Source organism: Asterias rubens, chromosome 1, assembly GCF_902459465.1.
Source record: "Asterias rubens chromosome 1, eAstRub1.3, whole genome shotgun sequence".
In the NCBI taxonomy this organism is placed as follows: Eukaryota; Metazoa; Echinodermata; class Asteroidea; order Forcipulatida; family Asteriidae; genus Asterias; species Asterias rubens.
Genome location: NC_047062.1, coordinates 32731988 through 32746657, shown reverse-complemented (window position 1 = coordinate 32746657; position 14670 = coordinate 32731988). Strand labels below are relative to the sequence as shown.

The window sequence follows — 14670 nt, the reverse complement described above, 5'->3', positions numbered from 1 at the left end:
CCGCTGAGGAGCCTGATGCACCTTTAAGATCAACCACCAGCTGTCACCCTGGCCAGGAGTCAGGACCCCACATGCCACGCGTGCACATGACCAAGTCCATTTTCGCAATGGAGTTTGGAATTTCCCGTGATTTTACCACCATACGATTCCAAATGAGTCGCACCACCAAGACGCCCCTAAAACACGCCCAGGAGATCATCAGGTCCCTCGTACTCTTTTTACAGAGCGCCCAGGTCCATGCCCCCGTCTGAGGGGGAACACCCCCTACCCCCGAGACGCGGTCCCTAGTACCATGGCCTAGACTAGGAACTAAACCGTTTGGTCGACCACAATTGTGACCAGAGCATCCTACCCGCTGAGGAAGATGATGCACCTTTAAGATCAACCACCAGCTGTGAAACAACCGGCCGGGCTGAGACCCCACATGCCACGTGCACGTGTCCAAGTCCCTTTTCGTATTAAGTTTGGAATTTCCCATGCTTTGTACTTCCGGATTCCAAACTATTCGAGTGCCGCACCACCAAGGCCCTAAGATCGCCAAGTAGCGCACAAAAACGCATATGTGCTTGCTTGCAATGGTGCACTTATTTACATATTTTAAAATGTTGACAATAAATCTATACTAACTAATCTTATACGATACTAAAATACATACATACAACATTATGAGTTAATCACACAAGCGCAAGTGGTATATAACAAAATAGCACTTATCTGGATATGGGACGCAGCATTGTATATTTGTTTGTATTCAGGAGCACGCTTGTGATAACAAAATTTATCTCCAAGCATACTTTTGCACTTGATGATCCGAATTTTACGCAAAACACGTTTCTTTTGAATTTACATTGACTTGTTATAAAATAAACTGTACATTTTGCATATATAGCTTATGTTGCAAGATTTGTTATAGGTCGTGAAATACAAGTTTAAATCACATTCCTTGTTGCTATGAATTGACGAATCGGAATCAAGGAGTCAAGCCTGCTTGAAGAAAAATTTGTATACATGTATATAGCACCATTCTATCAAGATCACAGAGTATTGTACATTATTAAAAAACCCAAAACCAGAATTTGCAAACTTTGCTTCAGTATTGAATATGTTGATGGGAAGACACTTTCAGCGTTGCTGTTTGCAGATCTCAGACACCTACGCTTCGGATGGGTACATCTCATTGGAGGGTGGAGCAAACTTTCTAATGGAAAGAAATGAAAATAAGAAAAACATGTCAGCATTTACTATTTTCCTATAGTTGAACGAGATAACAGAACCAGCCATGGTATGTGGTGACTGTAAAAAACTCATTGAGTAGTTGTTTGCTTTAGGGAAGAACTGCTGTTTTGAAAACTCAGTTGTTTTGATTCGTAAGATTCGGTCGTCTTCTGGGAAAGTACAGAAGTTGAAGAGTCGTGAACATCAGTAAACCTCATGGAAGATCAGGATTTTCGGGACAATGGGGTCGCTCTTTTGAATAGTGATTTGGTTCACTTTTGGGGAATACCCGTTTGTTCTCTGTATTTTGGTATGTCCAAATGTTTTTGTAGTGTTTTTACACATTACAAGTATTTTGTTGCTGTGTTTTTTGATGAAATGAATAAAAAAATAAAAAATAAATAAAATAAAATTAAAATAAATAAATGTATAAACAATGTGTACCAATTCTGTTTGTCTTTGTGCAAAAAGTGTGTACTGTTTGCACATGCAGAGCCTAGAAATATCTCGGTAAAGCCCCCCCCCCCCCCCAAAAAAAAGGCCCAATTTGTTAACTCTGATACTGCCTCACACAGGGTTCACAAAATGTCTTAAAATGAAATGTGACAATTTCTCAGAGCAACCAACATTCTGCACATTCTAATAAGCTAATTTGAAGCTTAGCAAATTGTATGGCTTTACTGATTTTAAACAGTGAGCTCTTGGAATGAAGCACACAAACAAAAGTATGCAAACTTTAAATTCTAGTTCAGCTGCAAGAACATCTCTAAAACTAACTTCTGGTGGTTTAAAGGCATACTCTTTTATTTTTGGAACGGTTTGATTAATTATTTTAATGTAGATGTTTAAAATAACATGTGAATAATTCATTTCATATAAAAGGTGGACGCAGTGAGAACCAATCGTAGACCTTCCTTTTAAACCACAGCATATACAAATTATTGTACACTAACAAGCTTTACTTTAGATCCGATTAAACTCAAAATTTGTAACAAATTTTTAAGAAATCACCTTTTACTGAGAGTGCAGCTTCTTTTCATGGCCGGTCTTGGACATCTACTCGGAGAGCCTGACTGTAACACAAACAAAAAGAACAAAATGCAAAATTTACTGTTTTACCTTTTTCCATCACTAAAACAGTTTGTTTCAGGTACATTTTTATTTACTTCAAGATAGGTTTGGTGGAACTTGTACACATTAAGGAACATTTTTAATGTTGAAATCCTGTATAGTGCTTTTGGGAGACGCAATTCCATTTCTTTTGAGGATTGGTGAGCATATGTCAAACTTCAATATCAGTGAGCATGAAACTAATTTTAGCACATAGCACTTAACTTTGAAAATATCAAGTATTAAATTATAAACTATCAACAGTTTAAAAAAAAAAGGTGTTCTGAGACCTGTGCTTATTGGTGTAAATTGTGAAGAAAAAAAATAAAATCACGAAAAGGGAATTTCTTAAAGGGCAACCCCCCCCTCCCCGGAATTCCCTTTGGAATTTTCGTTACTATACTTGTTTTCCAGAGCTAGACAATCAGAAAAAGGAACGTGTGAGTCGACAGTAACCCCCATCAGTGAAAATAAAACCTGGCCTTTCAACTGTAAAAAGATTCAATTAAGACACAAAAGTATTGTGTATATTATTACTTAATGTTTAAACCAGAGCAGTCCAATCATTCTAAATCCCAATTTTTATTTAACAGAACGCTGATTACATTGGTTAAGTTATGTAATAATAATAATAATAATAAGACTTGTAATGCGCACATATCCACCCTGCTGGGTGTTCAAGGCGCAGTAAAACCAAAACAAAAACAAAAACAAAACACAAAGAAAAACAGACACAACAAAATTAGTCATTGAAAACCTGTGACATAAGATAAGTTTTGAGAAGAGACTTGAATTTTGCGGTACAAACACAAGATCGAAGATTAAGTGGTAGAGAGTTCCAGATGCGTGGCGCGGCTGAAGAAAAAGACCTGTCACCCCATGAGTGTCGAGACTTGGGTTCAATGAGGAGAAGCATGGAACTTGATCGAAGATTCCTTGATGGAGTGTAAACTTGAAGCAGTTCAGAAATATAGTGGGGAGCCTTGCCATTTAGAGCTTTGTGGACAATGAGCATCAGCTTGAAGATGATTCGTTGAGAGATAGGGAGCCAGTGTAGTTGTTTCAGAATGGGGGTGATAGAACAGGATTTTCTAGACAGTGTCACAATGCGGGCAGCAGTATTTTGGAGCCGTTGAAGTCGGGAAATCTGGTTGTTAGGTATACTGTATAGAAGAGCATTGCCGTTGTCAAGACGAGAAGTAACAAATGCATGAATGACCTTTTCAGTGGCACTTTTATCCAAGTACTTGCGAATCTTACCTATATTCCTGATGTGATATGATGATAAACGAACAATATTGTTGATGTGTGGCTGACTATTTCGTTCACATCACATATTACACTTCTTGTCCAACACCCAACCCCTTGGCCACTGTTCTTGAACACATGGGCCATTTTTACTATAAGCACAGCCTGTTGCGCTGTTTGTGTTTTAAAATATTGAAACATAAGGCATAGAGTTAGATATCCCTACACAACTGAGTTAAGCAGCCAGAAAGCACAGTGAGCTGACCCCCCCCCACAATTCCATAAAAGCCCTAAAGTCCACACAAAAATAACAAAAATATTGTGCAAAAAATAAACAAATCAGGGAAAATCTTTTAAGAAACATACCCACCCCAACTTGTTACAAGCAACAGTAACGCCGTCCAACATTCTTTTCTTTCGTATTAATTGCTTACTCGGCCCCTAAAAAAATCATTTCCGCCTACCCCCTTAAAAAATAAAAAATAAAAACTGTAATGAAAAATAAATAAATATAAAAAAATTAAATACAACAATTTTAATAAATAATATTCAATCTAGCAAAAAAGAAATTCCTAGTTATCGGCCTGGCTATACATAATTTTATGAAAAAATAATGCACAAAATTGAGTTCCATTTCACTTAAAGGCAGTGGACACTATTGGTAATTACTCAAATAATTATTAGCATAAAACCTTACTTGGTAACAAGTAATGGGGAGAGGTTGATAGCATAAAACATTGTGAGAAACGGTGATTTTCCACGAATTTGATTTTGAGACCTCAAGTTTAGAATTTGAAGTCTAGAAATCAAGCATCTGAAAGCTCACAACTTCGTGTGACAAGGGTGTTTTTTTTCTTTACTTATTATCTCGCAACTTCGACGACCGATTGAGCTCAAATTTTCACAGGCTTGTTATTTTATGCATATGTTGAGATACACCAAGTGAGAAGACCAATCTTTGACAACTACCAATAGTGTCCACTGTCTTTAAAACTATTGAGTTGTTTTGTTTTGTGTAAAACAAAAAATATGTTTGTTATCTTTTTTAACAAAAGATATAAATACAAAAAAAGCAAATATAAGCTTTAATATTCCTGCAATGTCTCAAAAACTTTTTGAAAATATGAAAATGTTAATAATATACCAGAAATGTACCGTATGGTACCCACTTTAGTATGGGGGATGACCTACATGTCCATGTACAAATTGTGTAGGGTCTTATTATAGACTTTTCAGGCATTTGAAGTGTTATTCAAAATGATAATTTAGACAGCAGTTATGGTTATACACCTTGCAGACTTTCGTTTTACGAGTTAGCCAAGTTATTAAGACTCCAAGTTATTTTGTAATACGCTCCAAAAAATGTTATTATTGAGAATTTGGCAAAACTGTTTGGCACTGAGAGCTGAGCAGGCATGCAAAAACAAGGCAACAAAGGCCTGCAAAAGTACACACCTTATGATGTAAAATAAAAGAATGCTGAGATTTTTTTTAAAGCCATTGGACCCTTTCGGTAAACAGTGCTTCCCCTTTCTGCAAGTACACTTTTTCACTCTCCAGACCTGGAATTTTACCTTTAAGTATAAGCCTATGTGAAACTTGTTCGTGAAATTTCCATATCCGACTGACACATTTTTGTTCAATATGAAATAAAAACAACCCTTGTCACACGAAGTTGTGTGCTTTCTGATGCTTGATTTCGAGACCTCAAATTCTTAACTTGAGGTCTCGAAATCAAATTCGTGGGAAATTACTTCTTTCTCGAAAACTACGTCACTTCAGAGGGAGCTGTTTCTCACAATGTTTTATACCATCAACCTCTCCACATTACTCGTAATCAAGAAAGGTTTTATGATGATAATTATTTTGAGTAATTACCAATAGTGTCCACTGCCTTTAACACCGAAAGCAAGTCAGTGGAGATATGCTTGTGAAACCTGCAGAACGTAAACTTCTGCGGGCACGTTCTGCGGGCATAGCGGGGCAAAACGACCGCTGCCCTGGGGGTGGTGGAAGCCTCCCCGGTGGCCAAGTCCACGTAATTAGGTATTTTAAAACTTGACGCATGGTGACCAAAACACCCCCAAATTGCTGCAAATAACGCGAATGAAAATCCTGTAAATCTTCAATTCTTACGACAAAAAAATGCTTAACTTACCATTACACCTTGGCAGCAGTTTATCCTCGGAATTGCGGTGAAAACTTGACTTTTTTGGAGCAAATCTCACCGTGTCTTTCCAAAAGTCGTCATTTTTTCTTCGAAGTAATGCACGGCAATGACATTGCACTTTCCCAAAGAAACTTTCCCAATCGCACCACCCGGCTTATTTGCATAACAAAGAAAATGTGACCTTATTAGGTCACACGAATGTTCGATACTAGACCATTTATTTTGAAAGGGGTGATCTAACACAAATAAATACAGGAGGTGCACTCGTTAATTGTAAAACAACAGAATGGGGAAATTGATTTTTTTAAGAAAACAAATGTCCCTTGAAGAGAATGGAAGACATACTGAAAGAGTTGTTTGAGATTTTTGTCGGGAGGTAAGGATAATTTAGAAGTCAATCAATATTACACATAGGATAGCAAACAAACCATTACGACAGACAAGTGGGTAGGGAGAAATTAAAAAATTATAAAACTTTAATCTAATTTTGTGAATCCCTGAAATTGTTGTTAGCAAGATTTTGAACATTTTCTGGATGTTTAGTTGTCAAATTAATAATACTGTCAGTGGCTAAAACATATAATTAAATAAGTTTAGTGATTATAGTACGAAGTTATAGGCTTTGGTGGTACTCTTTAGGTGGGGTGTAGTTAATCCAGCTTGGTATTTAAAGTAACACCCCCCCCCCACCCTACCCCCCTCAAAATGTAGTCCCGTCACGTACGCCTACATAAATTATTTGTGGGCGGGGCTTTTAGTACGGCCATTTAAAACGTTGTTTACATATATTAGTAGTCTGTACCCTTCATGTGGATACCAATAGTGAGTTACATTAACGTTTAAGAAGTCTAGGGGAATGCCAAGATTAAGGATGCTAAGGAAAAGGCAAATGGCCAAAATATTCGCTCGATATCTATAAAAGACTCTCTTTGGGAACCTAGAGAATAAAGGAAACAAATCCGTAAGATGTCCCTTTTTGGCTTAACAAATTCAGGAAGTTCAATTGTCTTAAAGAGTATGACATTATCACCCACTGTATTTTTGAATGCAAAATGGAGATGTAAAAAAAAAGCCTGCAGGCCCGGCCCGAGAAATACTGCTCAACAAATTTCTTTGCTAAGCAAAACTTGAGTGGGACACCAGTCCCTGAATTGTAAACATAATGTCATTTTTGCTGGTAACCCTCTTCTGTTAAACAATTCTTTTCTGTGCTTAGCAAGGTTTTGGGCCTTGTATCATATAAGTATGATATCAGTAATAACAAGCACACCTTTTAAAATTGGAAGTATATGTTTGGAACCATAATGTTTACATTATCAATTCAAGATTATGAAAAGTGTTGGGTTTCGCATGATAGACCAAAGATTCCAATAAAGTTTGTCAGGTTTCATGTGAGAGTGTTAGGCTGAGAATTAGTGGCTACAGTTACATGTATATGGCTTCGCTGCGTCATGCGTAGAAGTATATGTCGCCCTTAGCAACATACTTGGCAATAGTCGTAGCTGTAGCCGCTACTTTGGATACAGCCTAGGTTACATGTATTATGTATCAGTGAGTATAGTGCTGGAATGCATGGCAGTAATTTGTGGGTACCAGTGCAAAGGATAAGGTTACATGCTCAAGCTGGACTCAATTTCGTGACTCTGTTTACTGCTGAGTTCTGCGCTTACAATCACTATTCTTCCACCTCTTGCACATCAAGCGCAGAATTTCTGCGATATCTGTGTAAGCATAGAATGCCTAATAAAATGGAGTATGCCCTTAACGTGCACAAACCTAAACAAATTCCCTGCTAACCCGTAAAATATGTTTGATGAAAGCGCAGAATTCCCTGCTTCCGCAAGCGCTGATTCTTTGCTTAGGCCTATATGGTGAGCAGAGCCATGAAACTGGGCCCTGTTTGTGTCAGGTGCAAGATCATGTATTTTCTTAAACAAATTATCGGTTACAACATTAACCATCCAACATGTTTCATCATTCAACATCATCCACTGTGGTTTTGAATGATAGTATACGTTACAAACATGATACCATGTGGTAAATGCATACACAGTACACAGTCAACCCTCCTACTGTCTGACCAATCAATACTATCAACTTTGGTTTTGAATTGTGGATGTTTAAAACAGTCATGTCAAAATTAAAGCACTACTTAAAGCATTCAAGAGTGTTACATGTTTCCACTTACAAGTAACATAATATATACAGATTTGACACAAAGAAATTAACAAACTAATGGCTTTAGTTTACAATTTTTAATTTGCAAATCACTGACGACTGCTTGTTCTTTCTGTTGTAACTCATTAATAAACCATACATGCACGCAAACCATTGTCCAAAAACGCACAATAAATTTATACAAAATTTGACAAAACTATTGGAATGAATGACATTTTGTTTACTCATTAAATGTTTTCTACACTCATTGACTATTTTACATGAAATTCTTGGCACATTTGTGGTTAAATAATCATCCATTTAGCAATATTTGACTTGACATGGCTACGAAATTAGCCATCTTGGTCACAAACTTGCAACAAACTTGATAATCATAATCATACACAAAAACTGAAGACAGACATTAGGTCCTCCTCAGTCCAACTTGTTTCAATATTAACTGTCACAGACACATTTCATTTTTTAACTTAATAAAAACAAAAATCTTATAAAATTGCTGAACACAGTTTGTACACATTTTACCTTTGACTGTTTGCCATGTATGTCACCATGAAACACACAATTAGGCTGGTATAAAACTAAATCATTTTCATACGTCTGAATGATCAGTCATTTTTCAAGATGCTGCCGCAGAATTATCTTCTCCCAGTTTTGGAAGCACAACCGTTGGAACACCGCAAGCTGAAACGAAAAGCTGCTGAATTTTTTTTCCCAATTAAATTTGTAAAAATTACATCTTGTTTTCAAGTAACACATGGTTAATGGCCTAATACGATCCTAGCAGAGTTAGACTCTGCTAGGGTCAAAACGTTAGGCCATTAACTTTGTGTTGCATAAATACAATAGGTTCTTTTGGTTGGTAAGCAATTTTCAACAGCTAATTCTAATTTCTCAGTATTAAAAGTATTAAAAATAAAAACATAATTTGTTCTTGTGGAAAACGTTTGTTTTTGGTCTTGAAGCAGAAGTCTGAAATTTTATTTGTTATGTACTTTACTCAGTGGTTTTCTCATAACTAGAAGTAAAGTAGTTTAAAAAAAAAAATGAAAGGTAAAGCAGAGCAGAGTTTGTAGCTCACAGAGATGTATAACTCCAATTGCTCAAGAATCCAACCATTTTTATTTAAATATAAAAAATAAAATAAGATAAAAACCAGAAAAGCATGAAGTGATAATATAACAAAAAAATGTCCTTAAAAACAGTTTTTCTCTGCCAAATTCATCACCAATGTGTTAAAAACAAACAGACATAAATATCAATAAAATAAAGAACTCAAACACATAACCGCAAAACAAAAATGACAGCACATGTATCTATCTGATTTCAACACATGACAACTTCAGGTATTCCTTAATGACATGATCAACTGAACAATGAACTGTGTTATGCCAACTATATTTGACACCCAAAGGACCCAAAACAGGTACCTCTACTATATCCAAGCCAAAATGCTTAGGCCCCCCCCCCCCTCCCCAAGGTACCAGTCACAGCTCAGGTTACTGATGGTATTCTGGCTAGTATTCTGTTTTTGCTACGCAAAACATAACTTTTTTGTGCTAAGTAATTTTTTTTGCTTACAGGCTTTGCGAAAATGGGCCCATATGTAGTGTCTAAAAATATACTTTTAACATACTTTGGAGATATTATTGATGAGCAGATATATGAACCAGTTTGAATAAGTGTATGTGTGTTAGCGTGGAGTGTCACAAAATGTAACCAAAACTATGAGGTTTCACGACAAAGATGGATTGATTCTGATTTCTTGAAGCATCTAAAATTAATGTAAATATGTAATAACCAATGTCATATCAACTCTGATGTTTATCAACACAATCAACTAACATGGTAATAATCATTAACAAATAATGATTTATCATTTTTTGATGGCAGCATTGTCCACTTTGGCTTTCAACGAACCATTGCAAAAGTTTTTACTGAGCTGAGAACATTCATTTGGGAAACTCTGGTGAAGGCAATTGGTGAAGGCAGACCGTGCTTTTTGCCAACCACTGAACAGCAAAACTTGTGACTTTGCAGAAGAATTGTCTATTAGTTTGGAAGCGTGTTTTTGAAAAAGAAACAAGAAGGCTGTGATAATCATTAAACAGGCCAAAAGATAGAAACAGCTTGACAAGCCACATACATGGCTTAATTCCAAAAGACATTTAGAATGGATATGGAATGAACAGTTAATTCAGGGGGAAAACTGTATCCAAAAGCAACTTTTCACTTGTGACCAAAAAACATCTTATTAAACAGCTACCTGAGCAGAAGGTTTTTAACGGAAATGGTATTTAGACTTGTTTATAATGCACTTGTTGACCATTTTAATGTAATTTTGATATGTTTACACTTCTGAGTTTTTCGTAATTATCGATTAAAAAATCAGACCCCAACCTAAAGGTTTTGAAAAACTAAAAACACTTCTGCCGTTGAGAGCGCGCGCCAAAGGACAATGCCGCTGACGTCATTTGTGGGAGTTTGCTTTGTTATACCTCCATGCTGCATCAAAGCGGCTTTACAAATTGGAGCTCCCAACTATGACGTTTTAAGAGTGATTACGTAACGGGGCTTTTCGCAAATCTCTCAGAAAAGCACTGGATAAGGGTATTCAAAATGATTGTTTTTTTACACAATCAAAATCTATTTATAATCATATGACTCGATTTCCTTATTCATTGAAAACATTTTAAATGGAATTCAGCAAAGTTCACGACTTGACATTTTCGTTCAAGCAGGTCTTTAACCAAAATAAGATATTGTGTCTGGTGACAACGTGGCTGTTGGATATAGCATCTTAACCCATTTGTTAAATTACAAGGAAAAATTAATGTTGAAACATAGAGATGTTATATTAAGACTTGTGGACAAGTCATTCATGGTCTTCCAAGACTTGTGGACAAGTCATTCATGGTCTGCCACGTGAGATAGTTGAGTTGTGGAGGTGTCGTAATGATCCAGGTCTCTGTGATCGAATACTGTTGTCGCGCGAACTGGTGGTTGCTGACTTCTACTCAAATGGGTCCATAGTCGTGAGAGAGTTATCTCCCTAAGCCAGCAGCTCGCTAGAATACCGACAGTTTCACGGGTATCGTGGGGAAATTTGGAATCGCACAGAGACAAGAGTCAGAACGCTATCACCACAACAGACATTTAACGACTTGTCCACAAGTCTACACAATAACAAGAGGGTTGATATTTTTTTTAGTAACCCCTACTGTTTTTACCCAAATTAGTCAGAAGATCATGAAAAATCGAACAACCACCATGTTCTGAACAGAAAATTAACTGTGCAATGAAAAAAATAATCTCACTTTTACATGTTAATATCAACACACAGAAGTGTTTTGCCTTAAATAGTGAAATATTTTCTCTATGCATTTAAAATAATTGTTGAAAGAAACAAAGTAAAAGGCAAGTGCATGACTTACATTAAGAGACAAGTATAGACAAGACAGTAGCAAGATATTAAAAGCTATTAAAATAGCAGGGCCTGATTTTATACAGCTGCTTAAAAAGAAATACGCTAAGCACGCTTACCAGAATAAGGTTACTAGCCAAAACAGCAATTTCACAAATACCATATGTGTTTGGTATCCTGCTCCTTTTAGCTTAGCAGACAATTTTTAGCTAGTTTTGTTGTTAAGCAGCTTTATAAAAAAATTGGGCCCAGATTGTGCCAGAACTTTGAGCACAATTCAATTTCAAACTTGACACAAATTCAAAGATCTGGTGAAAATCTTTGGTGAAATACATAGAGATTTATTTTGAGTCTTGCTAGTCTTCTATTAAAGGAAATGTAAAATGCGTAAATAGAACTATTGATCTTCATCTGTTTTATTTTAATGATATAATTTTTGGCATTCTGATTTTGATCAACAGTGGTAAAACACAAACAAGGGGACTTAAAACCTTTATGCTGTTTAAAAACTTTTACATAATAAACAAAACAGTCTACTCAATGACTATTTACAGGAAAGACAAAAAAAGAATTACTTGCAACTGTAACGCAACTTTTAAATTAACAACTAAGGAGTGATTGATCAGTTAAGCTTTTTCGGAACAACTAGGTGAGAGGAACTTAAGTGTACGACCCACGTTTGATTTATAATAACCTGGATTTCCTGCAGGCACAGCTCAGTGGATCACAACATCCAGAACCCAATTTCATAGAGCTGCTTAAGCACAAAAAGTAGCTAAGCGAAACAAAAATATGCTTACCCAAATATGGTTAACAGCCAAAATGAAATTTCTCATGAACAATCTGTAACTGTTTTCCTGCCTACTTTTGCTAAGCACAATATTTAAAAGCAGCTCTATGAAATTGGGCCTTTATTGTACCTTGACTTTTGTGTCAACTTCTCATATGAAGAATATATTTCAAAAGATGTCTATTTTGTGAACACAATTTTTGTTTTAATGTATGATACAAAATTTACCGCTTTTATCTTTTCATTTGCTTCTCAAACCCCAGCTTTTTTTGTGATGACCTTTTTTGATCATATTTATTTGTTTTGATTTATTTTTGGATAATTGGGGATGAAAAAGGCTTGTGTGAAAACTAATCCTTACACCATCGCTTTATCAAAAACACTCATCAGCTCAATATTTGACTTACATAATTAACACATAGCAATATTATTGATGATCACAGCTCATTTGCTCACAACAAAGCACCCATTGATTTGAAAATTTCAAAATTTGATTTCAGTTTTTGCATAATGAATTAATTTTGGATGAGAAATTGCAACAATTCATTGAATTTTATTTGATCTAGTCTGCATATAAAACAGACCAAAAAGTTTCCATCACGGATTCCAAAATCACAACTTACATATTTCACTTGACAAAGCATGGTTGTAGTTGCCCTTACAGTGACCAAAGCTGAGTAACCATTGCTACATTTAAGCAATGCCGCACAAACAAAGTTGCAGTAAGCATCCTTACACACCGATGACTACAGTAAATGAACATATGTACATACAGTAACCACAGCTATGGTGAAAACAATATTACAGTATACATATGTACACATCAGTAACCATAACTGTAGGTACCAAGGTTGTATTTTGACTAATTGTGGTAACCAGGGGTCTAACCTGAGGGGGGCAGGGAGGCTAGATGCCCCAACACTTTGGCCCCCCAAAACATGCACAAATGAATAGGTTGATGCACTGAATACCCACAACCTTAAAGCAGTCCCCCCCCCCCCCCACCACAACCTCCAATGGCGTCTAGTTACACCACTGGCGGTAACCATACAGAAACTGAGTTGCAGAAACTGACATTAACTATTTTCATGGTCCTGCCTGTTCCATGCTGCTGGGAATCCAGGCAACAATTTGCAACATTTTGAAGGGGACCTGTCTATTTTGCACACCACCCTAATTTTGTTCGTCACAGGCTTGATGTATTAAGGAACATTTGACGTAGCAGTGTTTTAAAACTTCCTTGCTGACACTGATCACTTTACAAACTACCAATAATTTCACATTTTAAATAATTTATTTGTTCAACATTTATTGCATGAGATGTATCGAAGTTGCTTTCAGTTATATACGACCTTTGACCCTAAACGCACCCGTACTCATACCACACCGAGGATTTCTTCTTGCCCCCTTTGGTCTCTCCATCTGGACCCTCTTCTTCCACCTCCTCCCCTTCAGTCTTGGTCGGCGATCCATTCTTCGATTTAGATTTCGCAGGCTCAGACGCTGATCTATCCCTGGTCTCCTCTTTATCGAATGATGGTATAGCCCAGCCTAAAGAGGTATTATTAGAATTGCTGTTGGAGTTGGGTGATACCACTGCAGTAGGGGGTTGTTTGTTTGGTTTCTCCTCCGGGGAGCGTGTGCTACTTGATCGATACCTTGGCTCTGGGGTGCTGGTGGTTAAATAGTCCTTTGAGGTACTGTCTGTTGTGGAAGGCATCGGGGATGCCTCGGTTGGATACTGAGCCTTAGGTTTGACCAATTTATGGCTTCCTGCTAAGGATCTTGGTGGAGGTACGGGGGTTGATTCGGCGGAGTGCTCCGTCTTACTCCCAGGGTAAGGTCTAGCTGAATAAATAGGAGAGCTAAGAGGGGCTGCTTTACTGCTTTTAACAGGTACAGGCGGAGGGGTGGAGTTAAACTCTTGCGCTAACATTACAAGCTTTGGTGGTTCGGGCATGCTGTATCTGTGCTGGCGTTTGCGATCGACGTCTCCCGTCTGACTGCGCTTTCTGTCCAGCGTTGAGGGCGGTAGACTGTGGAGGTCGGCACCACGTCGCATCGGGGTTATCACATCCTCTGTTTCTTTCTTCCCGAGAGGGGATGTTGAGGGGATGGCGTCTGGTAAAGGTAGCCTGGTACTGTCCTCTCCATTGGCGTTTCTGTCATACTGTGGAGTGAGAAAATGTACAATGGCTTGCTTGGTTGGGCTCTGCTTGCAATTTGTCAGTTGAACAGCCACAAGCAAACATTTAATTTCATGCAACAGATTGGTTTCCAAAGTTTCACAGGATAAGCTCATCAGCCCCCCCCCCATATTGTTTACTAAATAAAAAAGTTTTGTTGAAATGAACTAGCATCTCAACACATTACAGCTACAAATTATTGTAAGTTAATGCGTTCTTTATAGCCTCTTATGATGTCTTTTGTGTAATTTCTGCAAATGTTACATTTAACGAACATGTAAGATCAGCCAATCGGGTCACAATGCACACATATACAGATATAGCAGCCAGAGGATTCATATCTACATATATC

The 14670-nt window shown here is 37.2% G+C and overlaps 1 protein-coding gene and 1 long non-coding RNA gene across 6 annotated transcripts in view; both read right to left on the bottom strand.

Moving 5' to 3' along the window:
- Positions 1-247: 247 nt before the first annotated feature.
- Positions 248-5828, bottom strand: LOC117298899. Its single transcript, XR_004520011.1, has 3 exons — positions 5732-5828; positions 2227-2288; positions 248-1198 (listed from the first exon to the last, which is right to left on the bottom strand). It is a non-coding gene; the product is annotated as an uncharacterized LOC117298899 (long non-coding RNA).
- A 4766-nt stretch (positions 5829-10594) lies between these two features.
- The window catches only part of LOC117293746 (girdin-like), an 83594-nt gene continuing 79518 nt past the window's right edge, over positions 10595-14670 (bottom strand). For all 5 annotated transcript variants that reach the window (XM_033776177.1, XM_033776201.1, XM_033776193.1 and 2 more), the window contains one exon: positions 10595-14302. In XM_033776177.1, coding sequence (XP_033632068.1) covers positions 13493-14302 — 810 coding nt within the window. In that variant the 3' untranslated portion in view covers positions 10595-13492. The remainder of the gene's footprint in view (positions 14303-14670) is intronic.